Source organism: Notamacropus eugenii, chromosome 1, assembly GCF_028372415.1.
Source record: "Notamacropus eugenii isolate mMacEug1 chromosome 1, mMacEug1.pri_v2, whole genome shotgun sequence".
Lineage (NCBI taxonomy): Eukaryota > Metazoa > Chordata > Mammalia > Diprotodontia > Macropodidae > Notamacropus > Notamacropus eugenii.
In genome coordinates, this window is record NC_092872.1 from 345,740,624 (window position 1) to 345,764,355 (window position 23,732).

A 23,732-nucleotide genomic window follows, 5' to 3' on the forward strand; every position below is an offset into this window, starting at 1 on the left:
GCTGAAACACCTAGGGGTCAGCTAGCGTTTAAAAAAGAAATCCCCTGTGCCGGTACCAGAAGGCTTCGTGCTACTGTAATTTTCCACATTTGTTCTGCTCTTTGTCACTAACTGACAAAAGGACCGGCCTATAGTTTCCCCATGATGTTGCTCCTGAAAATCACTTCACCATTATTCCCTCTCCCCCCCCAAAGCATCTACTACTTGTTAGCGCTGCCCTTTTAGAAACAATCCAGGATTTAGTTACAAATGCCCACTTGAGTTCTGCCTATCTGTGCAAAAAGAATAAAGTGAAGGTGAAAGAGTACCTGATGATACCACTACCAAGTTACTTCAAGGTTTTTCCTCCTATTTGTATTCACCCACTCCCTGCGGAGAGGACACACTGAGCCTGAGGTTTAGCTGTTTACCCAGGAGTTGCTATTATTCTGGTCAGGACTGGATCTGACCTGAAATGGTATCAGATTTAAAGTGCCTTAGGACATTTGGTAAACAGCTTTAAGATTTGGATCTGGCTTTACAGCAAGTTTATGGGAAATCTGTTCTAGCAAACCAAAGAAAGGGAAAAAAGCCAAATTAACCTGCCTTGACCTGAACTTGCCCTCTCTGAGACCACTTGATCCAGCTTTACTGTTATTATATAATCAAATTCATCCCAGGAAAATCTGTAAAGTTTGTCCTCACCAAATGGAAACATGCATAGGAATAAGCTACAACCTTAGAGAGCTCACCAACGTGACTTAGCATTAACAGGCCTTTATGCATCAGATGCAGTACCAGGAGCTAAATAAACACTCCAAAGGCAAACAAAGTAGATAAAAGTCATTCTGGTAAGCTAATAAGCATTTTTAGCTCACTTCCAGCAGTTCTGCCTACAGAAAAGATGGTTCTATTTTAAGCAATATATTATATAGTCAGTACCTTATTATTTAGGTACCAATAAAAATAAAACCAACAGCAAATTTTTATAAAATGTCTACTGTGTATAAGTAAGGTTTTGTAACTAGATAATCTGTGGTTTAACTACGACTTTGGGGCCTCCTCTTCCCTATTGCTGTGTCTTTTGTCCTTTGCATTGTTCTGAAGCACTTCTAATGTGAGCAAATAGCAGGAGAATAAAAGAAGAAATAAAAGGCAGGTTAATCTTTGTTCTCTATTAATCCAATGGATAATAGGGCTGTACATTGGAGACTACTGAAGAGAAGGAGATGTGAGGATTGGATAGGTAATCCTTGCTTAATAAATCTCTTAGAACTGAAATGACTTATAGATTTAAACTTTCTCCTCTATTGCTGGCACCAACGAAATAATCATCTGCTTCTCTGAACTGGATAAGAAATAGAGAATACTCCAAAATAAATATCAAACTTTTTATAAATTCCGTTTTTCTACTTTTATTGCCAAAAACACCATTGAATAAGTTAACTAAATGTCTAATTTAAATTAATTACCAAAACTGCTTCTTTACAGGTTTGCAGCTAGTATTTTCTTCATTATGTTTTTCTAGAAAATGGTGTAAGGTGCAAATATCCTCAGTCATTTGTTGTACTGGTACTTCTTGAAAGACAAGTTTAAAAATGTCTTCATAGTTGAGACTGGCCTGAAAAATAAAATCAAAAGTCAAACCATAGTGTTTTTAGGAAAAACTATACCAGCCAGGTATACACATATTATTTCTGCTACCAGCTATTCTCCTAAATTGTATAATTTTGGTTTAAGTATCAAAATCCAAGTTATTAGCAAGTACTTTATCAACAAGCTCTCCAGCTTAACACCGTGGAGGGAACAGAATGGGTTTCCTTTCTCACTTAAAAATACTATATCTTACACTTTCTCCCTTTCTTTCATTAGAAAGTGAAGGGATGATTGGAAGAGAGGAGAAGGAGATGCAAGGAGAGATTAAAGTCAGTCAGCGGATAGGGTAAAGACGGCAAAGACCAGGTGTAATGGAGATGAAGAGTAGGGAAAAGAAAGAAGGTTTAAGGGGCAGGAAGGGTCGAACAAATTTAACTTGGGAACAAAAAACGTAAGAGATTATCAAGAGGATAAAAGAATCCAAGGGACAAAGGTAAAGAAATGCCAGCTAAGCTGGTCATCACAAAGTTGAGCAGTCCACTTGTGTGAACATGTTTTGACTTTTTTCTTTTTTAATAATTCGTCATTGTTGTCTCCTCTACTAAAACTACTTAGGTCATGGGGGAGATATTGAAAATTCCTAATCTCAACATCTTTTTTTTTTTCTACAGAGATTTTCAAAATTGCTGTCAAAGAAAAGGGAGAATTATAAGTTCAATAACCAACTAGCCGGTAGATGAAGGATACATCACAAAAGCCCAGAGCAGGTAGTGATTCTAACAGGAATCTCTCCCGCGGCATCCCAGACAAGTCACCCAGCCTCTGCTTGAACACCTCCAACAGTGCCATTCACCGGCATGAACAAAGTTGGAAGCAGATACCTTCGCAGGTGAAGCAGCAGCAGCAGCAGTGTCCGTCACACCCGGGAAGCTCTCGGGCTGCAGACAGTCACGAGAGGTCGGGACACCTCCCCTTAAGTCCGGATCCCTCGGCCCGGCCCCCGGGGCTGCCCAGCGCTCCAGAACGTCCAGGCTGCTGAACGTGTCGGACAGATCCGAAGCCTCGCTGAAACCTTCAAAGTCCCCCCAGGAGTTGTTGTGCTCTGCAGCGGCCCAGCCGGCGCCGTCAGAGGGGCTGGGTTCCGAGGCCGCGGCCCTCCGAGCTCTGCCCTCCCTCTCGGGGGCTCTTTTCGCCGTCCCCTCCTCGCTGCCCCGGCCCCCGGGGCCCTCAGCGCCCGCGTCCCCTTCGGGGGGCTCGCTGACCGAAGCCCTTTCCACCGCCTCCACCAGGTCATCGACGGAGAGACCAGGGGCAAGCTCCGGTCCTCGGGGATCTCTCATCTCGGGGCGCCGGTCCTGCATTTTCAGCGCGGAAATCTTCACGGGAAATTAAAAACAACAAAGCCCCACAAGAGCCCAACTGGTGCCAAAGGACGCAGAGAGGGGCCCGTCCCGGGGGCCATTCACTTCTTCCTCTGCCTCCAAGGAAGGAGCCGCCGTCGCCGCGGCTCGGTCGCTGCCCAGCTCCGGGAGTTCGGCCTTTCCATTCAGGGATCTGCCCGGGGGCACGCTTCCAGGCTGGGCACAAAGCTGGCAGAGGACACACGGCGGAGTTAGAGCGGGCGGACACAGACACGGGGGTGAGGGCTGGCGGGGGAGGGAGGGGGGGAACCTGGGGTGGGGGAGGGGAGGGCAACCTGGGGTGGGGGAAGGGCGGAGGCCGGAGGACGCGGAGAGGGGAGCCCTTTCTTTCAGATGGAAATCTTAACCACTTCAGGCCCAGAATACGAATCTCGTCCGGAGGTGGCCCGTGTGCCCTTGGGCAAGTCCTTTCCTCGCCCCAGGGCCTCAGTTTCCCCAAAGGTAAAACGAAGGGGCTGACGTTCCGTGGTTCTGTCTAGGAGGGAGTTGGCTTTCCCGGGACCTGCCGACCCCGGCTGCCGGCGGCGAAGCAAACCCTGGGGAGGGGGAGGAGAAGGGGACCCCCGAAGACCCCGTGGCGCTGAGGCTCCTGGGTCCCGCGCCCCCGCGTCAACGGTCCTCAACGGCCGTTACTAACCGTCGTCGGCTGCGCCGTCGCTCCCGGTCCACGGGCCGAGGGGAGAGCCAGGCCGGGGCGGGCCGGGCCGGGGCGGGGCGGGCTGGAATGGATGCTCAGCGGGCCGGCCCCCGAGCCCGCTGCCCCAGGGATGGAGCGCGGCCGCCCCGCGGACTCCCCGGCCCGGCCGGCTGACTGTGACAGGCGCTGTCCAGGCTCCGGGTGACGTCACGCCGCCCCCCCGCCCCCCCGTCAGGGTGGCTGACGCCAGCGAGTCCATCGGGGGGAGGGGGCGCGGGGGGTAGGGAAGGAGACTGCGCATGCGGGCTACGTCTTCTTGGTGCAGCCTCTCTCCCTTCTTCCTTTTCTCCTGTTACAGTCTCTGGGGAGATCGCATTTTGAACTGCGAAGCAGCATTTACTTAGCCCTTTAAGGACATATATTTAACTCATTTGAGCTTCACAGCAACCCTGTGAAGGAGGCACTGTTATCGTAATTATTACGGACGAAGAAACACGATGAGAGGTTCAGTGACTTGCCCAGGGTCGCACAGCTGTTAAAAGTCTGAGGCAAGATCCGAACTCACGGGCTCCCTTATGGCTTTTCTGCTACAAAGAGAATTTATGGATGTGGTTAACTACCCAAGAGGTATCAATCACTGTCATAAATTAATCATTTCCTTCCCCCAAGGAGCTTATATTCCATCAGGAGAAACTATCTTGTCTATCTATAAACACAAGTACATATATACATATATGTGTATGTATGTACATGTATATGTGTGTATGTATCTACACACACGCATATATAGAGGTATATAAAACATATAAATATTGCATATCGGTGTTCTGAAACTGGATTTCTAATAGATATATCTTAAACTTAACATGTCTAGACCTGAAATTATTATCTTACTCCTCAAACCCTTTTCTCTTGCCAACTTCCTGTTTGGGTAGAGGAGACCACTGCACTCCCAATCAACCAGGATTGAAGCTAAGGTATCATCTTTGACTCCTCATTCTTACATCCTCCCTCTCCCTCCCCACCCCACCCCCAGCCAAAGTGTTGCAAAGTTCTCTTGATTTCTCCTTGATATTTCTTGTATATTCCTCCTTCTCTCTTCTGACACAGTCACCACCCTGATGCAAGCTTGTATCACTTTGTGCTTGTACATTTTCAATAGACCGTTGGTTGATCTCACTGCCTCAAGTCTCTCTTCTCTTCAGTCCATTTTTCTGCTTAGGTATCAAATTGGTCTTCCTAAAGCTCAGGTCTAACCATGTCATCCCTCTAATCATAAACTTCTATGGATCCCTACCATCTCTAGGAACAAATATAAAATCCTCCATTTAGTCTTTAAAGCATTTTATAACCTGGAACCTTCTTACCTTATACTCCTACTTTTTTTTTTTTTAATATACTCTTACTTCTTATGCTTCTTACATTATACTCTTCCCCATGTTTTTTGCAACAGAGGTATCAAAGCACAGGTTTCTTTGTCATAGAAGAGGACCAATGATATCACAAGGGTGATATCGCAACTTGCTGGTGAATTAGATTTAAGTGAGGCAAAGCTTTGCAAAGTTATCAGCCTCTGGTCTCCTCCAGAATTATCCAGGGTCAAGACTAAAGTCAAGATAACTGATGATGGTCCAGGATACAGTGGGTGACTTTTCTAGGTCTCAGTTTGTCTGAGGCAATGACCTTTCTAAGCTTTGCTTGTACTTTACTTTTGATGGAGTTAAATGCTGCCTTTTAAGAGACAGAGGATTTATCCTGCTAGTAGACCCTGTAGAGTTCTCATTTTTCATTTATCCTTTTCAGTGTGTGTTATGGGAGGGTTATGAAGAGCTTTGAACATCAGAGTATTTTCTATTTGATCTTAGAGGTGGTCAGAAGCTACTGGAGCTTATTGATTAGGGGATTGACATGGTCAGACCTTCAATTTAGGAAGATCACTTTGACAGCTGAATGGAGTATGGACTTGAATGGGGAGAGAATTGAGGCAGGAGACCAACTAGTAGACTGTTGAAAGAATCCAAATGTTAATGTAAAATTGATAGACTTTGGCAATATAGGGGTGGGAGGGTCATAGAAAATGAGATATCAAGGAAGACTTCTAGGTTGTGAACCTGGATGACTGGGAGGACGGTATTTTAACAGGGAAATTAATTTGAAAAGGGGAGGTTTTATAGGGGAAAGAAAAAGTTGTTTTGGACAACATGTACATAAAAAGAATTGTCAAGACATAAGGAGACAACTTGCTTTCCAGAGCTAAGGCCCATCAAGCAAGCTGTGCCCTGAACTTGGCATAACAACAATCCTTTACACTCACCCTCTGGCAAAATCACATAAATATTGTATCATTCTCTGAGCTTGTACAAACACTGGACAAGCTTGGAGAAATACCCATGTTCCAGTCATGAAGTCCTGCTATGAATCAGACTTGTCTCATTGTTGCTGTTACCCCTCATTGTCAGGGCTACAGCACACTATGTAGCCATAGGTATAAATATTGAGATCTGCTTACACTAAAGGGAGTTCCCCCTATGCCCCACTAGGGGTGGGACTCCAGCGCATGTGTCCTTGCTTGCAAGGTGTTTCCCTCACTTTGAAATTAAACTTTGATTTTGATTGATTCCTAACTCTCCTGTCTCTAGCCTGCTGTGTCTGGCTAAGGCCACCCACAGGTTTGAGACCAGTTCTGTCTGGTTGATATTAATTGATGTAAGAAGTGAAATTGGGTACAGATCCAGGCCATTGGATTCTCTGGTACCAGTGAGAATGGACTAGGTGCCACCAGAGATTATTTCTTCTGATACCCTCCCCTACCCCCACCCCCACCACAGCCTGGTGTATCCTCTGCCCTTGTTCCTGCTCCCACCTCTGAGCTCATGCCTTGGTTGAACTCTCCATTCTTTGTGAAGAAAATTCTAGGGCCCTCAGGTGACCTGATTCATTTTGGGTCTCTCTGGTAAGGATATCCTTTCTGCATACTCTGTTCCTCTAACCAAAAGTTCCTGCCTGTTGGAGGCCAGGAGGCTCTTACCTGCTGTTTTCTGGCTTCACCCCCCAGCACCCCTAAGTTCACTTAGCCTCAGGCATCTGTTAAACCAGCAAATGCATGTTCAGCTATAGACTTTAACTATGTGCTTTGTTCTGTTTGTATTGTTTTGTCTGTGTGTCTTTGTAAAATGTAAAATGTCTGTGTAGATTCTGTTACCTTGAAAGATTTAAAATGTACCCAGTCAGAAAAACTTCTAAGGGCTGTAGACAAAGAGTTTGGAACACTGGGAAAGATGAATGACTATTTGAAGCAATTGTTCCAGGAAGCAGGACTAACTCCCTCTTTAGGCTTTCCTTGGGAGATTAGGTAATAGGAAGGCATCTTACTCAAAGTGAAAATGCTATAGGACTTTAGCCTGAAAGGGTCAGGGTCTCACATTGCATCCTGGGCCATCTCCAGCCTTCCTGATAAATATCAGGCCCGTGGACCCAGATGGCTCAGGAGAAGAAAGTGAGGTTGGTGACCTTGCATAGCCCTCCCTCACTCAAATCAAAGTCAATTGCAAGCCATGTCATCACCTTGACGTCATGGTCCTCTTCAAGAACGAAGGACAAACAACCACAAGGTGAAAAGAAAAAAATTCAGATAATCAAAGTTTGTAGAGCTGCTAAAAATATCTTGGTAGATTTAAGGAGTTTGGAGATTAACCATTTTAAGTTTGAAGGAGAGAACTCCTGAGATTTTGGGGGCAATTCCAGGAACCCACTACCTTCTGAAATATCTTTGTAAGTTTTGGGATACCACTCTGTGAAATTTGTTTAAAGGAAAAATAAGAATTAAATTTTATAAAAATTTTGAAAGCAAATGGCAAAATTAATAGCTTCATTGTTCTATGCAATGAAGGAAGGCAGCTAGTTTGGAAGTAATCCCAAAGGAGAAAAAGAAAAACAAAAGGTGAACAGTTTGCACCTTATAGAAGCCTCTTATTAATCCTTCCTTGACATTTCTGACATGATAAGAGAAAAGATTGTTTAAACCAAAGAGACTCCTGTGACACTCCCATGTCAGAGACCCTCTCCCTTGTTAACCCCTTTCATCCCAGATCAGATTCCCAAATATAAGTGTTGAAAAAAATGCTGGAAAAATGTAGGGAAACTTGAATTGCGTTCTGGTTACAGAAATTTATTAGCTGTGTAATCTTAGGCAAGTTATCTGATCTCTGTTTACCTCAGTTTCCTGATCTATAAAGAGAAAAATAATAATGGCACCCATCTCCCAGGGTTGTTATGAAGATCAAAATAATATAATGATTGTAAAATGCTTAACACAGTGACTGGCATATGCTAAGCACTACATTATTCTTATTTCATAATTGAATGTAAGTGTTCCATACTTGATAACCCTAAAGTGGTTTTAAAATGTCAAAGGCCATATGATCAATGATTTTCATATGTGATAATATGGAAAGGCAATTGATATCATCTGAAGTTTATTGTTTGTGTTATTGTTGTATTTATTATTAGTATTATTGTATTATGTGTTATATTTCTAAATTCTCTTATATTGTGAAATTTGAGAGACCATCGTAACAGAAATGCTGTTAGACAAAACAACTTTTTAATCTGGATGCAATTACACATGAATTGGGCTTTTGGTAAAAACAGGTATTTGAAAGTTGTTAAATATTTAATGAGGTATATTTTGTTATGAAGCAGATAATAATTATAATATATAATAGCAAGATTTATTTAAAAATCTTGGCTATTATGAAAGTGTACAAGGTGGTTTAAATATGTAGCTTTAACATATTAATGATGACTCAGTTATCAAGTATTTGCTGTATATCTGAAACCACAGAATACGGATAGTTTTATATAAGTAAAGGGTAACGGAAATGTTAATTGTTAGGGAAACATCAGAAAAGATATTCAAGTCCTAAGCTGTGGTTAGTGAAATTTTGCTATTCAAGGTAAAAATTCTTCTGATTGTAATTTACTATCATGTTGAGCTTTGATTACAGAGATAGTTGTCTGAATTGTCATGAAGTCAATAGTAGAAAATGGCATGTGCTGCAGTCTGGGAACTATTAAAGGTGAATGTTTGTGCCTGGGAAAAGTTTTGGGTACCACCATGGCATGGTCTAGGATCCTCCTGATTCTATTTCCCCGTTGTGCTGTTTCCTTTATGACAAGAAAATTTCCCCATCTGGCTAATCATGAACCTTGCTTTGAATACCTTGTGCCTACTTGATTGGCTATCAGATATGACTCATATCTAGAATCAAACTGAGCTAAGGGAGTTTTCCCTCTATTATGATTCATCACATTGTTATAACTGAGTTCCCCTTTTTCCTTTTATAGCAAATTTTTATAATCAAGAAGTTTTGTTAAGTACAATACTAAATCTATTAAATAGTAGGTTGATACTGGAACATCTCTGAGTTACTATAATAGGTTGCAAGTATGAACATCTTACAATTTTAACCTGTATTTGTGGTCAAATCATAATATAGGAATAATATACTTCTAAGGGGGAAATGATTAGATAAGGTAATAAGGCAAAAACATAATGTAAAAGTTTTCTAAATAAATGGAATAGTAAATTTTGAGAAAGCAATAGGATTATATGATTGGCTTCCAAATTTTTCTGTCATGGAAATTCTGACATTGAGCATGTTTTGGTAAAGCTCTCAAAATTGGATTTTACACATAAGTTGTATGGATAATGATAAAAAAAGTGACTTATTTTCCTATTATTAAAGCATCTGTCTGATAATTTTAAAAGGCAGAAGAGTTCATATTGTAGTTGGATTCTCATAAATTTTAAAAAGATTCTTATATCAGGTACAGGATTTAGGTAGGGATAGAAGTAGTAAATGGTATATAAACTGAAATTCTCTGAAGTTGCAAAATTGGAGAAGCAAATTTAAATGATATTACTAGCAGAATTGTCTAAGAATCTCTAGATTTGGCAGCAGAGAAGCAGAACTCCCTTTGGAATTGTCTTGAGGATATATAGTATATTGTCCAAGAAAAGATATCTAGGGACCGCATGACTACATGAGACATCTGGGACTCAAAATGTATTGGTTAAATGGATATTGAGAATGGGTCACTAGAATATAGAGAGATTTGATGTCAGTTAATATTGGTGATGACTATTGTATTGCTTTGGTCTTTTGTTACAAAATGTTTATGTTTAAGTTTTCTTGGTTACCTTGGTGACATATAAATCTCCCTTCTCAGAACTAGTCCATTGTAAGCCCTCTGAATATTTTGATCTGCACCCAACTTAATGTAATTATGCAGTTATGGGAACTGTGAGAAAAACTTTATTGCGTTGTTTGAACCTAGCCCTATGTGTCTGAGAAACTGAATCACCTATGTTGTTTAGAGACTTTTAACTAAGAACCTATGTTATGCTGACCAGAAAGTCAGATTCAAAGACTGATGCAAGGCGTTTTCTCTAAGGGCCCCAACCAGTACTTCTTACTACTCCCATAACTGCCTAACTTGTGGGTGTGGACTCCTGGATCATCTGAAAAAAAACAAAACAAAAAACCCTGCTCCTAAGTGGATGGCAGAACCCTTCAGGGATATCAAGGTTCATCTAGTACAGACCTAGAAGCAGCTGACTTCCTGATGAGACAGCTATCCCAAGATTCCAGGTGAGGGCTAAGTATAGTATCTGTGTATAAGGAGAATTTTGTTATCCCTTTAGAGTTTAGTTTCTCAGGATCCATGACCATGGCAATGTCGTTTCCAGGTGTTAGATAATAATTCCCAGAATAGCCCCAAGGATCCTGGATAGTAATTCCTAGAATCATAAGATAGGGCACTGGTCAGTGAGTGGAGAAACCATGGGGAACCCATAAGGGAATCTGTGAGTGCCTTGATCGGCCCCCATCTAGGCTTGAGGGGACTTAGGGGAGTGCACAAGCTGTGCCTGTCTTGACTGACCCCATTGAGATGCTGGAATAGTTGTCCCTTCCTTCTCATCTGCCTCTGTGAGCAGGATAATTAGGGAATGCTGTAAGAGCTGGTGCTCTCATTATCAGCAACCCTTTGAGAAGACTAGACTAGAATAAAGTAAGACTATTAGCCCCTCCAAAACTGTCTTTGTCCTTCTTGTCTGACCAGATCAAGAGTGTGTTAGAAGCTGGAAACCAAGACCTCCAGGGCCTCCTGTGTGTTATCTGTGAAACAGTATCCTATTTGTTTTTTTTTCCTCTTCCCTTTTGTTATGTGCCTATAGGCCCAAGGTCTCATTCAAGCATATGTTGGTGTTTATGCCCTGTACATTCTTGCTCCCCCACACCCACCGCCTTTCTGTTTCTTGTAACCGAACAATGTGTAGCAATGATACCTGGGACACACTTAACCGACCTTCTGGGATAAAAATGCTCATCCTGGTCCACCTGACCTCTTGTGACATCTTGGCTTATATCTGTCTCTCCTCTATTGGCCAAGGGTAGGGATTCTTTCAGACCCCCCTCCTTTGGTCAAAAGGGGAAAATATGAAAATATTAGGAGATACCTTATTTTCTAAAGCTAAGGCCCAGTCAGCAAACTGTGCCCTGGCATAACAACAATCCTTTGCGCTCACCCTCTAGATGATCTCACCCTCTGGCAAAATCATATAATCATTGTGTTGCTTTGACTAGCACCAGATGTTCTCTGAGCTTGGACAAGAACCCATGTTCCAGTCATGAAGCCCTGCTATGAATCAGACTTGTCTCATTGTTGCTGTTACCCTTCATTGAAAGGGCTACAGCTCACTGTGTAGTCATAGGTACAAGTATTGAGATCTGCCTACACTAAAGGGATTTGCCAGGGGAGACTCTGGGAAGCCACTGTGGGAAGCTGCTAAGAATGTCCCTCCCCCCCCCCCCTTTGAAAACCCGCATGTTGGTGCTTCCCTCTCTGGTAAGGATGTATGTATATTAATGGTCAGGCAGTTTGGAAGTACTGTCTGTTGATTTTTGATTTCTCTGAAATTTTGATTTTGATTTTCTCTGATACTTGTTCTTGATTAAAGTGATTGTTAACCCCTCAAAAGTTGCCTTTCCTTTTAGAGAAGCAGGTAGCAGGCCCCCCTGTGTATGTTGGGGTGCTTACTGATTCACAAGGTGAGACCTGAATCCAGATTTCTTTTTAACAGATTCATTTAGTGCTGTACTTGTCTCCAGTTTGATTTCCAGATTCCTTTGGGAAGAGTAGTGTCTTCCACTCAGTGATGATCATTCTCCCATCCAGTCATATTCTACACATCCCAGTGATTTTTAACCTTTGTAGGTCATTATCCAAACCTCATCCCCTATCCTGTATCCCCTATTACCCAATTTTTTCCCCATCCTTTCAGCCCTTTTACTCCAAGTTCCAATCAAATAGCACTTTCCTCTTTCATTGTATCCTATGGAATTCTTATTCTTTAGTCAATTAACTTCCCATCATCCCAAATCTTTTCCTCTCCCATTCCTCCTATCATTCAGCTATTACTTAAATTGGCTATTGTTCTCCCTTTCTCCTCCCTTTCTCCCCCATGTCAGAGCATCTCTGGCCACCTTTTCCAGTCCTAGCTGTGCCTTTACTCATTTTCCTCAGCTGATTGGAAGAGGAGGAAGAATTGAAATACTATTTGTTTCCCATCACCACCTCTAAGTTTTTTCCCTACCTCCATCACTCAATAATCTCTCCTCCTTTGAGATTTAGTCGATTTATCTCTACCACCCAATCACAATCTTGTTAACTGTTGTCTTCAGACCTCCAGGTCACTTTCTTTCCTTCCTCAATGAGCTTGGTCCATGACTCACAATTTTCTCTTCGCCCCAACTCTTGCCTTCATACTAGGAGACTTCAACTATTAAACCTCCTTGAAATGCCCCAACTACTTGGTTCCTCAACCTTAGCATTGGATCACTCCCACCATCTACTGCCTTCCCTCCTACAAATCTACTGCTGAATGGAAGTGGAAAAAGTCATGTAACTGTTATGATTATGTTACATAATTTCAACTGAGGCCCTACTGCTGCTAGGCAATCCTTCTATACCTCCTTTATCACTCACCATTTCACTCTCCACAGCAGCTCTTCCAAACCTTTTCATCCATCCTTAAGTCTCCTATGGCTCCCCTTCCTCCTACTATCTCAGCTGAGAACCTTTCCTCATCTTTTACAGAGAAAATTGAGGTCATTTGCCTCGAGCTTCCTCCCTTCTTCATCTCCTATCATTCCATATGCCTTCTGCCTCTTTTGTCCTTCACCTTTGACTCACATGAAGAACTGACCTTATTCCTTTACCAAGGCTAACCCCACTACCTGCTCAATTGTTCCCATTCTTTCCCAAGTTTTCCAAAAGATCTCCCCCTCTGTCATCTCCACTCTATCACTTACATTTAATGTCTCCCTCTCAATTGGCTCCTTCCCTACTGCTTATAGACATACCCATGTCTCCTCCATTTCCCAAAAAACTCTCATTGATTCTTCCATCCCTCATGGCCCTATAAGATCATTTCTTCTGCGTTTTGTGACTAAACTCCTTGGAAAGGTCATCTATAGTAGGTGCTTCCACTTTCTCTCATCTCACTCTTTTCTTAATCCCTAACAATCTGATTTCTGACCTCATCATATCACATAAACTGGTCTTTCTAGAGTTATTAATGATCTTTTAGTTGCAAAATCCAGTGGCTTTTTCTCAGACCTCATTCTTCTTGACTTCTCTGTAATCTTTGACACCATTAATCATCCTCTCCTTGATACTCTCTTACCTCAAGGTTTATGGGACACACCACTCTCTCCTGACTGCTCCTATTTGACTGTTCCTTCTCCATCTCCTTTGCTGGGTCCTCCTTCAGATTATATCCTCTAACTATCTTAGGGATCTATCCTAGACCCTCTTCTCTTCTCTCTCTAAACTACTTCACTTGGTAATCTTATCAACTCCTGTGAATTTAGTTACCATCTCTATGCAGATGATTCTCAAATTCACACATCCTACACTAACTGATCTTTAACTGTTGACCTCCAGTTTTTACATCTCCAGCTACCTTTCAGATACCTTGTACTAAATATCCAAGTAGACATCCATCTTAAACTCAGCATATCCCAAACATAACTCTTTTTTCTTTCCCCTTGGACTCTCCATCCCACCACGTTCCCTGTTACTGTAAAGGGCAATGCCATTCTCCCTATCCCCCCTCAGGCTTACATCTTTGACTCCTCCCTGTCTCTCACCCACCATATCCAGTCTGTTGCCAAGGTCTGTCAATTTCACCTTTGTAACATTTCTCAAATATCCCTCCTTGCTCTCTTCTGACTCTGTCACCACACTGGTGCAGGCTCTTATCGTGTCAATCCTGGACTACTGCAATATTCTGCCAGTGGTCTGTCTGACTCCAATCAGTCCTCCATCTACCAAGGAGATTTTCCTAAAGTGAAGACTTGACTATATTATATCATCATGCTCCTCCTCAATAAACTCCATTGGCTCCCTGTCACCTCTAGGAACAAATACAAAGTCCTTTTTTTAGTGTTCAAAGCCCTTCATAACCTAGCTCCCTTTCTAGTCTTCTTACATTTTATTCCCTGCCACTTATTCTTTAAGGTAATGACACTGGACTTCTTGTTGTTCCATGAACAAGCCATTCCATCTTTTCTGAACATCTTTTTCTGGCTCTCCCTTCCCCCTCTCCCAAAATGTTCTCCCTCATCTCTGCCTATTGCCTTCCTTGGCTTCCTTTAAGGTCCAACGAAAAATCTTAAAACTCTAGTCTTAAAATTTTATTTTGCTTTAAAATCTCTTAAATTCTAATGATCATCTTTTATATTGGAATAAATTTTAAGCTTTATTTGATAAAGAGAAATATTAGAAGAAAAAAATAAGTAAAGTAATTTTATTGTGATTTTTTTAAAGGCCTAATGATTTTTTATTTGCTAGCTAATTTATTGCAACAATGTGAGAAAATTGATGCCAGTTATGTCCAACCCTATTCTGATTCATGACACTTTGCTATTTGAGGTAAAACCTTTTGGGACCTTGAATTTTCTTCTTGAGCTACGTTTTCAGGTTTGTTGTGTTCTTTAGCCAGTGTTTCACCACTTCAAGAAAAATGTCAGTAGCTCAGTGAGCGTGAGGTCTGTGATCTAGGCCAGTAGGTATCTGTCTCTGGGAAAGTGGTTGGGAGTGTACCTTGGGAAGGCTAAGGCAGAGCGTCTTCACTTAGTTTCCCATACAAAAAATCTTCCCATGTGGCTAATTCTGAGCCTGGCTGTGGTATCCTGTCATACATGTGGTTGCTTATGCTATTTATACCTGAAATCAGATGGGACAAAGGATGCTTTATTCTGTCATACATGTTTTGAGTCGTCCTGTGCTCTTGGGCTTCAGCTTGGAGGACCATTCTTGATGCTGCTGTAGTCCCAGGATGCTTCTTCCTTTCATAGCAAATCTCTTAATCAGGGCAAGTTGAGCTTTGATTTTATGATGAATCTGATTGTTGCAACACCGTATCTTGAACAACTAAGTAAATGAATATTTGACCTTGTCTTCTGCCTGTTTATAGTTATGTATTTGTGTATAAGATGAGGTTTTTAAATATTTCAAAATGATATGAGAATAATTGGGTATTGCTGCAATAGTGTATGGAAATCAAGTTGTTATTCTATTAATTATTAAGACTGAATCAGAAACATCTTTAGTTTTGTTTTGAAGTAAAGAATTTCAGTGCAATTATTTTTCTTAAAGGAGAATAACTTATGGAATAGGGCAGTTAGGTGACATGGTGGATAGAGTGCTGGCCCTAAAGTCAGGAAGACTCATCTTCCTGAGTTCAAATCTGGCCTCAGATGTTTACTAACTGTGTGACCCTGTGCAAGTCATTTAACCCCATTTGCCTCAGTTTCCTCATCTATAAAATGAGTTGAGAAGGAAATGATAAACCACTTCAGTATCTTTGCCAAGAAAACCCCAAATGGGATCACGAAGTTGGACACAACTGAAATAGTTTGAACAAAAAATTCCATTATTTACAGGAAGCCTTTCCCAATCCCTCTTAATTCTAGCACCTTTCCCCTCTTGATTATTTTCTATTTTTCCTGTACATAGCTTGTTTGTATATATTTTGTTTGCTTTTTGTCTCCATTATATTATGAGCTTCTTGAGGACAAAAACTGTCTTTTGCTTCTTTTTGTATTCTCAGGGCTTAGCACTAGAACTGGGACATAGTAGTCGCTTAATAAATATTTATTGGCTAATGGTTTTGCTGTGTTTTTTCTCCCCGTCTCCTTTTCTTTAAAATATTATTTGTTGGGGAAACTAGGTGGTACAGTGATTAGAACACCAGATCTGGAGTCAAGAGGACCTGAGTTCATATCTGGCCGTAGACACTTACTGCATGACCCTGGGTAAGTCACTTAACCCTGAGTGACTCTAAACAATTTTATGTTATATGAGATAGTTCTCTGAGAGAGAGGAAGGGAAATACATTGGGAGGAAATTTGGCAGTATAAAAGCAAAGATATCAATAATATGTCTCTATTTTCCCATCTTGCTTAGTTGAAGTCTAAAGGCATCAAAATCTTTACACTATTTCCTCTCTTTTTGTGTGTGCACTGTTAAAGGGAATGACTCTCTGGAGAAGGCAGGAGAAGAGTGCTATTTGGTAATTAAGGCCAAAAAATACAAAAGATATCAATAAATACTTATTAGATTTTCTGGTAAGCAAGGTAGATTGAACTGTCCATCATTCCCTGAGTCAGAGAATCTGCATATGCTAGGCCAATCTGCTCTCTCACCTTCACATAAAACTTCCCTAGCAGCCACTCTCTTTCAACACTAAAGTTTTCCTTTTCAAGAACAACTCGGATGTTCTGGGCAAAAGAAAAAAATGGCACCTGCTTTGCTTATTTACCTAACTCTGTTCTCATAGCCTAAGAGTGTCTGGTTCTGAGGACTACTGTCTTTCTCTCTCAACTAAACTGTCATTTCTCTTCATACTTGGACTCTTGAACCTTCAGTCAGAAATCATTCTCATACAGCACTAGTTTGGATTTTATAGGAATAAACCCCAATATTTTAGATTTGTTTCCTTCTGTGATTTCCCTCTTCATACCTAATCTCCTAACTATATTCATATAAATATAGCAGACACAGAGAAAAAGAGGCACCTTTTTAAATGTATTTCTCCAAAGCACAACAAATCTTAAATAGTATTGTCAAAAGTGATAATAGCTGTAATCTGCAACTACTTAGGCTGCAGCCAGGAGGAGAGGAGCAAGGAGAAGCTGTGCCTAGGGATTACTTTTTATTCTGCTGAGTCAGGCTAGGTGGAGGTATAAGGGTGGGGTTAGCTGATATTAACTCAGTCCTGTTACCCCATTTGGATAGGAAAACTAATCATAGGTTTTATACTAAGTTGAAAAAGTCCTTCAAACTTGCCTAAAAATCATGTTCACTTAAGACCAAATGAACTTGGTTATCTTTCAGGAGTCATCTATAAATTATCACATTAGTTAGAAGTAGAATCATTTTAAAAATGGAAGTGTAGTATTGTAGTAGAACCCCTGAGAAGGAATAGCCTAGGGGAGGAGGCTTTGACTTCAGCCTTGGGTCTCCTTTCCCTCCCCCTCTGGTCAGAGTAGGACCTTGGAAGCTTTGGAGGGTCCGTAGGATGTTGGGCTTCCCATCCTTTCACTGGTGTCTTAGTGGCATCCTTGGATCAGCTGACAGCAGTGTCTGTATTTGGAGCCAAGACCATACTGGATATGGATTAACTCCACAAAGGATCATCAAAGAAACTATACCACATCTAAGGGGGAACTTCTTCAAACCCCCAAGAATGGGAGAAAAGGATTCCCAGCAACCAGGAGTTGTGAGGTTATCCCTTTTATAATGTGTGCAAATGTGTATGTACTGATGGGAGGGTGTGTCAGAGACTTTTGTGGAGAGGCTTTGTTCTTACTGTACTATTTCTAACTGTCTTTTAAGTGTTTTTTACTGTACTATCTTCATAAGTAATTCTTTCTAAAAGCTACTTAAGGCTGGCTGATTAAAATGATTATCATCTAATGATTTTGATGAGTTTCACACGTGCTCAAGTTGATGGCATTAGAGAATCTGATGGCTCCTCAGGGGTATCCCTAGAATCTTGTGAGAGACATAAAATCTTGCTTCAGTATCCAAGAATCATCTGTGAGAATAGGAATTGGGATAATAATCCTTAAAAGCTTATGTTGGCCACATAGTCAAAGAGTAGATTAGGACAGATAAGTGAGGGAAGAGGATCTCTCCCAAGAAGGAGAAAACCTTCACCTCAGGAACCTGGTCTGCCTTTAGACCAGCTATTTCCAAACCAGTTATAATCTATCAGCAGGAGCATGGATGGCGGAAGGTCATAAGAAAGATACTGTCTTCACTAACAATGCAGTCATTGCTAACCAGCTGCCATCAACAGGCACACAAGCAGAGGAGCCCTGAGAGAGACAGTACCCTGAAGACCACCGATCTGCTTTCAGCCCAGGCTTTACAGTCATCATCCAGGGACGAAAGTCAGCCATTACCAATAGCCCACCAACTGCTACACACAGGGAAGGTGAACCAGCTTTGCTGGGGCAGCAAAGCACCGTAAGGGAGAGACAGGAGGCAGTATATGCCAGGAAAACCAAGCCACTATACCACTTAGATCACCATCTTTCCTAAGATGCTAATGGGGATAGCCTAGGACCCCAAACCCTGGAATCTTTGGAATGTCAATGCTTTGAACTTGGTGCCCTCAGCCTTCATTTTTGGAAGTAATCCCTGTGGAGAGGTAATCTGGCAACTGCTCCTGAAGGTTCTACACATAGCCTCATCTATTGAAGACCTAGAAAATGAACTTCTTGTCATTAAAGTCTTTGGCACTGTCAAATGGTTCAACATCAGAAACTGATATGATTTTACCAAAGGACATGGCATTCAATAAGATGCATTAACATCTGCTTTACTGTCTGACTTGTAGCTATAACTTCCTATGTATGATTCCCCCCCCTTAGAGCACCTCGAGAGCGGGACTGTCTTTTCTATTTGTATTGCAATGGTTAGTGCACATAGTAAATACTTAATAAATATTTCATTCATTCATTCATTCATTCATTCATTCATTCATTCATTCATTCATTCATTCATTCATTCATTCATTCATTCATTCATTGCTAGTCTCACCAGCAAACATCAGACCCTCTTAGGTATGACTAACATTAATGCTCCCTGAGTTATCCTGAGCCTTGCATCACAGGCTGCTCAGCAGGGTTCCTAATCTCCACCAGGGGGTGCTCTAGCACTTGGAGAACTCAGCTCTTTGGCTTTGCAAAGTCCTTCATCTCTGCCTCTGTCTAATGGTCACCTGCCTCTTTGCCCTCCTTTTCCTTCTCACTCCCACCAATCCCTTTATCTTTAAAGTCAGGGTAAAGCTCTTAGTGGAGGGGAAGAATTGAGGAAAGTGATACTGGGAAATCTTGATTCGTTTTTTTGCTGTGTTCTGATTTACTAGGTGATGCCTGAAGGAGTTTGTGACCAAGACAGTGCTAGCCCAACCCAATAAGCAGAGGTCAGACATTGTACTGGGTGCCAGGAAATCAAAGACAAAACAATACCAACAAAAAGATCTCACACTAGCTTGTATCCTACTGAGAAAATATGCCATGTAAACAGATAAGAGTATGCTGGATTCTTTAAAGGGAGAGAATGTGCTAACAACAAAGGGCATCAAGAAAGACTTTGTGTAGGAGGTGGTACAGCCAGTAGGTTGCAGTTAGGCTTAGTGCACAGAGGGAAATAATGTGAAATAACCCAGGAAAGGCAGGCTGAGCCAGATTAAGAAGGGTTTAAAAAGTCAAGCATTTTAGCCTATGGGTAAAGATGGAGCCCCCAAACATTTTTAAGTAGGGAACTGACTCGGTCAAACTTGTACTTTTAGCTTCTATATGAAGAATGAATTAGAGAAGATTATTTTGTTCACTGTAGGGAGAATAAACCCATCAATAAGTTAGAGGGTTATCTACCCCAAACATGTGAATATTTTTCTGGCAGATAGGCAGATGTGAACAATTGGTTCCTATGGGCCATGAAGGTGGTGGAAGCAGGTGCTATGGAGTGCTTAGAGCTTGGTGAGACATTGAAGACACCAGGGTCCTCTACTGCATCCTGAGCCACTGTCAGTTATTTTGTCTTTTGACTTGTCACTGAACTTTGATGACTCTGAAAGAGAGAGTGAGGCTGACAACTTTTTGCAACTCTGCCTCACATAAATTCAATCTATGTTCGAATTGAAAGATATTGCCCGTACCATTTAACATTTTTACCTACCTTGAAGTCCTGCGGTAATGGACAAGTAACAAAGCAGCAGGTGCAGATACACTGAGAACTGTAGTCACAACCTAGTACATAGGCAGCCCAGGTCACAGGGTCATCTTCTCACTGAATTGAAACAACAGGGGGTTGTCCCCTGGGTATCTGAGCACCTTTTTTTTAAAGGACTGAATTGCTCGCTTCCTGATGTGAGGAAGGGGCCAGAAAAGGTGCCCTAAAAATTGTCTGCTTTACCTTGTCTTGGCTTGTTTATATGCTGCAATCAAACACAAAAAAATGTACAAAAAGTTTTGCAAAGGTGATTCCAACCTATGATTAGTACATGGAATATATGCACTCTCATAAATAGCATGAAATTCAGTAGACCTGAATGATGAACAGCTCCTGTTGTGAGACAACTCAGTAGGTACAGCAACCAAAGAGCAGGAATGAGTGAAACAAGGCTGGCAAATGAAGACCAGCTTACTGAAGTCCAAGCCAGATAAATGTTTTTCTGGAGTGTGATGAGAGGGTGAGCTGGTGTAGGTTTTGCAACCAGATCTAATCTAGTTAGCACACTTGTATGCCTCCCAAACGGAGTGAATGACATGTTCATGACAATGCAACTTACTGTAAAGTACCATGCCAACATTGTCAGTGCCTATATTTCCACTGTGACTAACCCTGATGAGGTCAAAGAAAAATTTTATGAAGACCTGGAGACTTTCATCGTCAGTGTGTCCAAAGAAGAAAACTTGGAATTCTGGATGACTTTAATACCAGTGTAGGCACAGACTATTAGAAATGACAGGGAGTCATTAGAAGAAGAGTTAGAAACAGCAACAGCAATGGTCACTTAGTATTCAAAACTTGTTGATCTCATGACCCTCTCATCACCAACACTGTCTTTATTTACCCAAATGTAACATGGATGTGCTCTTGAAGCAAGAAATGGCATTTAATAGATTATGTCACTGTAAGGAGAAGAGACAGGCTGGATATGAAAGTGACAAAGGCATCATAGACTTATCCTCCAAGCTAAACATTTACATTCAGTAAAAGCTGTGGTCCCAGGAAAGACAACTGTCAGGACTGACGACACCAACAGATTAGAGTGCTTCTCTGTGTGTGAACAGCTTATTGTTGGCCTGGAGAGTCAGTAACAGCAATAACAACAGTAGAGCAGAGAAAGAGTGAGCAGCTTTCAGAGACTTGGTGTACAGCACTGCATTTGCTTGTCTGGCTAGAACACTTGTAAACAAAAGAATTGGTCTGATGAAAATGATGGGGAAATTCAGAAGCTGCACGAAGTCTGCAGGGTTTAATAGCAGGAGAGTTTGTAGATCTCTAAGAAGGCAGCATTTAACTCCATCAAAAGTAAAGTGCAAGTGAAGCTGAGAGAGATGCAGGACTCTTGGCTCACTAAGGAAGCAGATGATGTTCAGTTTTGCGCTGAGAGCAACAATGCAAAGTACTTCTATGGTGTGCAGAAGACTATTTGTGGTCCAAAGACCTCTGTTGTATTTTAACTATTCAGCACTGATGGAGCCACACTGATCATTGATAAGGACATGATCTTGGAGACATGGGATGAACTCTTGCATAGTGTTCTCAACAGACCAGCAGCAACCAGTGCTTCAACCTTAGGTTGAAGTTGATCCCTTTCTCGATAAACTTCCAACTGAAGAAGAGGTGTTGAATACCATTAGGCTCCTCTTGTGTGGCAAAGCACTTGATGCTAATTCCATCCCAGTAGAGATCTGCAAGACAGGGAGTCCACTGATCATATAGAAGCTGGTTGAAATATGGCAAGAAGAGGTTATCCCCTGGGAGATCAAGAATGCGTGCATTGTCCATGTAAAGATGAAGAAAAAGAAAAAGGAAAAGGAAACAGGTTGTCCTGTGACAATCATGGGGAGGGGGAAGGGTAAGGAGGAGGGGAAGATGTCTGTCTCTCTGGCTCTCTCTCTCTCTCTCTCTCTCTCTCTCTCTCTCTCTCTCTCTCTCTTTCTTTCTCTCTCTTAGTCTTTGCTGGCAAGATTCTTGTCAGAGTCTTCCTTGATTGGCTATCTCTTCACCTGGAACATGCTCTTTGAAAATTTAGAAAGGGCCACAGGAGTGAGGAACCTGTAATCTCAAAGTCACATGTGACCCTCTAGGTCCTCAAGTGTGGCCATTTGACTGAATCCAAACTTCATAGAACAAGTCCCCTTAATCAAAGGATTTGTTCTGTAAAACTTGGCCTCAGTCAAAAGGCTGAACCCAAGGACCTAGAAGGCCACATGTAGCCTTGAGGTCACAGGTTCCCTACCCCTAGAAGAAATGGTTGACGTGGAATTTGCTGCCCAAGAACTCCAGAAGAAATGCCATGAGCAGAAAAGAGGTGTCTATACAATGTTTGTCAACCTGACCAAGGCCTTTGATACTGCCAGTTGTGAGGACAAGAATCATGGATCCAAGATCATGGAGAAATTTGGTTCATCAGAATTGTAGACAAGTTTCATGGCGGCATACTTGTACAAGTTCTGGATAAAGAATGATGCTCTCATGCTTTCCCAGCCATCAATGGAGTAAAGTAGGGCTGTGCGCCTACTCCCAAACTTTTCAGCATAATGTTTTCTGTGATGTTGTTAAACATCTTCAATGAGAATGAAAAGCACATTAAGGCCATTTACTTCACAGATAGTAAACTATTTAACTTGAAAAGGCTACAAAGCCAAGACTAAATTAGAAGTGATGGGGAGCTTGGGTGCATGTGCTTGGGCCCCAATTCTAAAATCACATTTCTCTTTAAAAATCACATTTCTCCCTAGCCTCAAAATACCCTCTCAGGCAGTTTCTCCCTAGTCCAAGGACACAGCCTGCCCTAGCAACAACTGTTATCTCCCTTCCTGATATAGTAGCCAGCTGCACCTATAGAACTTATTAGTTTGAACCAGCTGTGTACTGGCTGAACTGGCTGTGCACTGGGTCATAATGACATTTACTACTCACTAACCAATCATATGCATCCTAGATTTAGACATACGTAGACTCTCTTACATTTATCTTGTCTAACAAGATATTCTTGTTAGACTGGTATTTCTCAGCCAGCCCTGACAGTTGGTTAGCTTAGTGATGTTTCAGGCCTAAAACCACACCTCCAGGTGGCTCCACCTTGGGCTATTTCCCTATGAATTTTGGGTAAAATACCTGCTCAGTAGATACCAAAAGTGCATGTTCCTTTAAGAACTGACCACTCCTTAACCATTCCCTAATCCCACCCCAAAACACCTACTTAGCATATTTGGGTCATGCTTCACTATAGAATATCATATATAAACTTTCCTGGTACCCCTCTAAGCTTGCAGGTTCCCTAAGAACCCTTGCCTGCTGAAAACCGTAATAAATCTTTGCCTTGACCTCAACAACGCTTGAGTCTGTGATTTCTTCTTCAGGCGACCTGCTTCTGGTACTGCAGTCCTTGTGGGGGTCTCATACCCCACTTCCAGCCCTCATCAGAAGGAGGGTTGGTGTGAGACTTTTTGTTCACAGACAATTGTGTATTCAATGCAGCTGCTGAGGCTGAGATGTAACAGAGTATGGATCCATTCTCCATGGCTTCTGCTAATTTTGGTCTTACAATCAGCACCAAGGAAGCAGAGATTCTCCACCAGCCAACACTGCACCATCCACACATGGAACCATCAGTTATAGCAAATGGAGACATTTTGAATGCTATGGATAAATTCACTTAGCTTGGCAGTATACTTTCCAGGGATGTGTGCAGATGCTGAAGCTGATGAACATATTGC

The 23,732-nt window shown here is 41.9% G+C and overlaps 1 protein-coding gene and 1 long non-coding RNA gene across 3 annotated transcripts in view; one reads left to right on the plus strand and one right to left on the minus strand.

The window, feature by feature from the left end:
• The window catches only part of CLBA1 (clathrin binding box of aftiphilin containing 1), a 15,277-nt gene extending 11,387 nt beyond the window's left edge, over window positions 1–3,890 (minus strand). The window contains exons 1-3 of one of the 2 annotated variants that reach the window (XM_072630037.1): window positions 3,634–3,890; window positions 2,457–3,164; window positions 1,452–1,600 (exon numbers count right to left, since the gene is read on the minus strand). In XM_072630037.1, the coding sequence (XP_072486138.1) occupies window positions 1,452–1,600; window positions 2,457–2,936 (629 nt within the window). In that variant the 5' untranslated portion in view covers window positions 2,937–3,164; window positions 3,634–3,890. Of the gene's footprint in view, window positions 1–1,451; window positions 1,601–2,456; window positions 3,305–3,633 lie in introns of those variants that run through there. The other variant, XM_072630038.1, reaches the window with a different exon arrangement.
• LOC140518162 (uncharacterized) lies at window positions 3,279–18,732 on the plus strand. The gene is made up of 3 exons (XR_011971840.1): window positions 3,279–3,437; window positions 15,935–16,019; window positions 18,068–18,732. It is a non-coding gene; the product is annotated as an uncharacterized lncRNA (long non-coding RNA).
• Window positions 18,733–23,732: the final 5,000 nt, after the last annotated feature.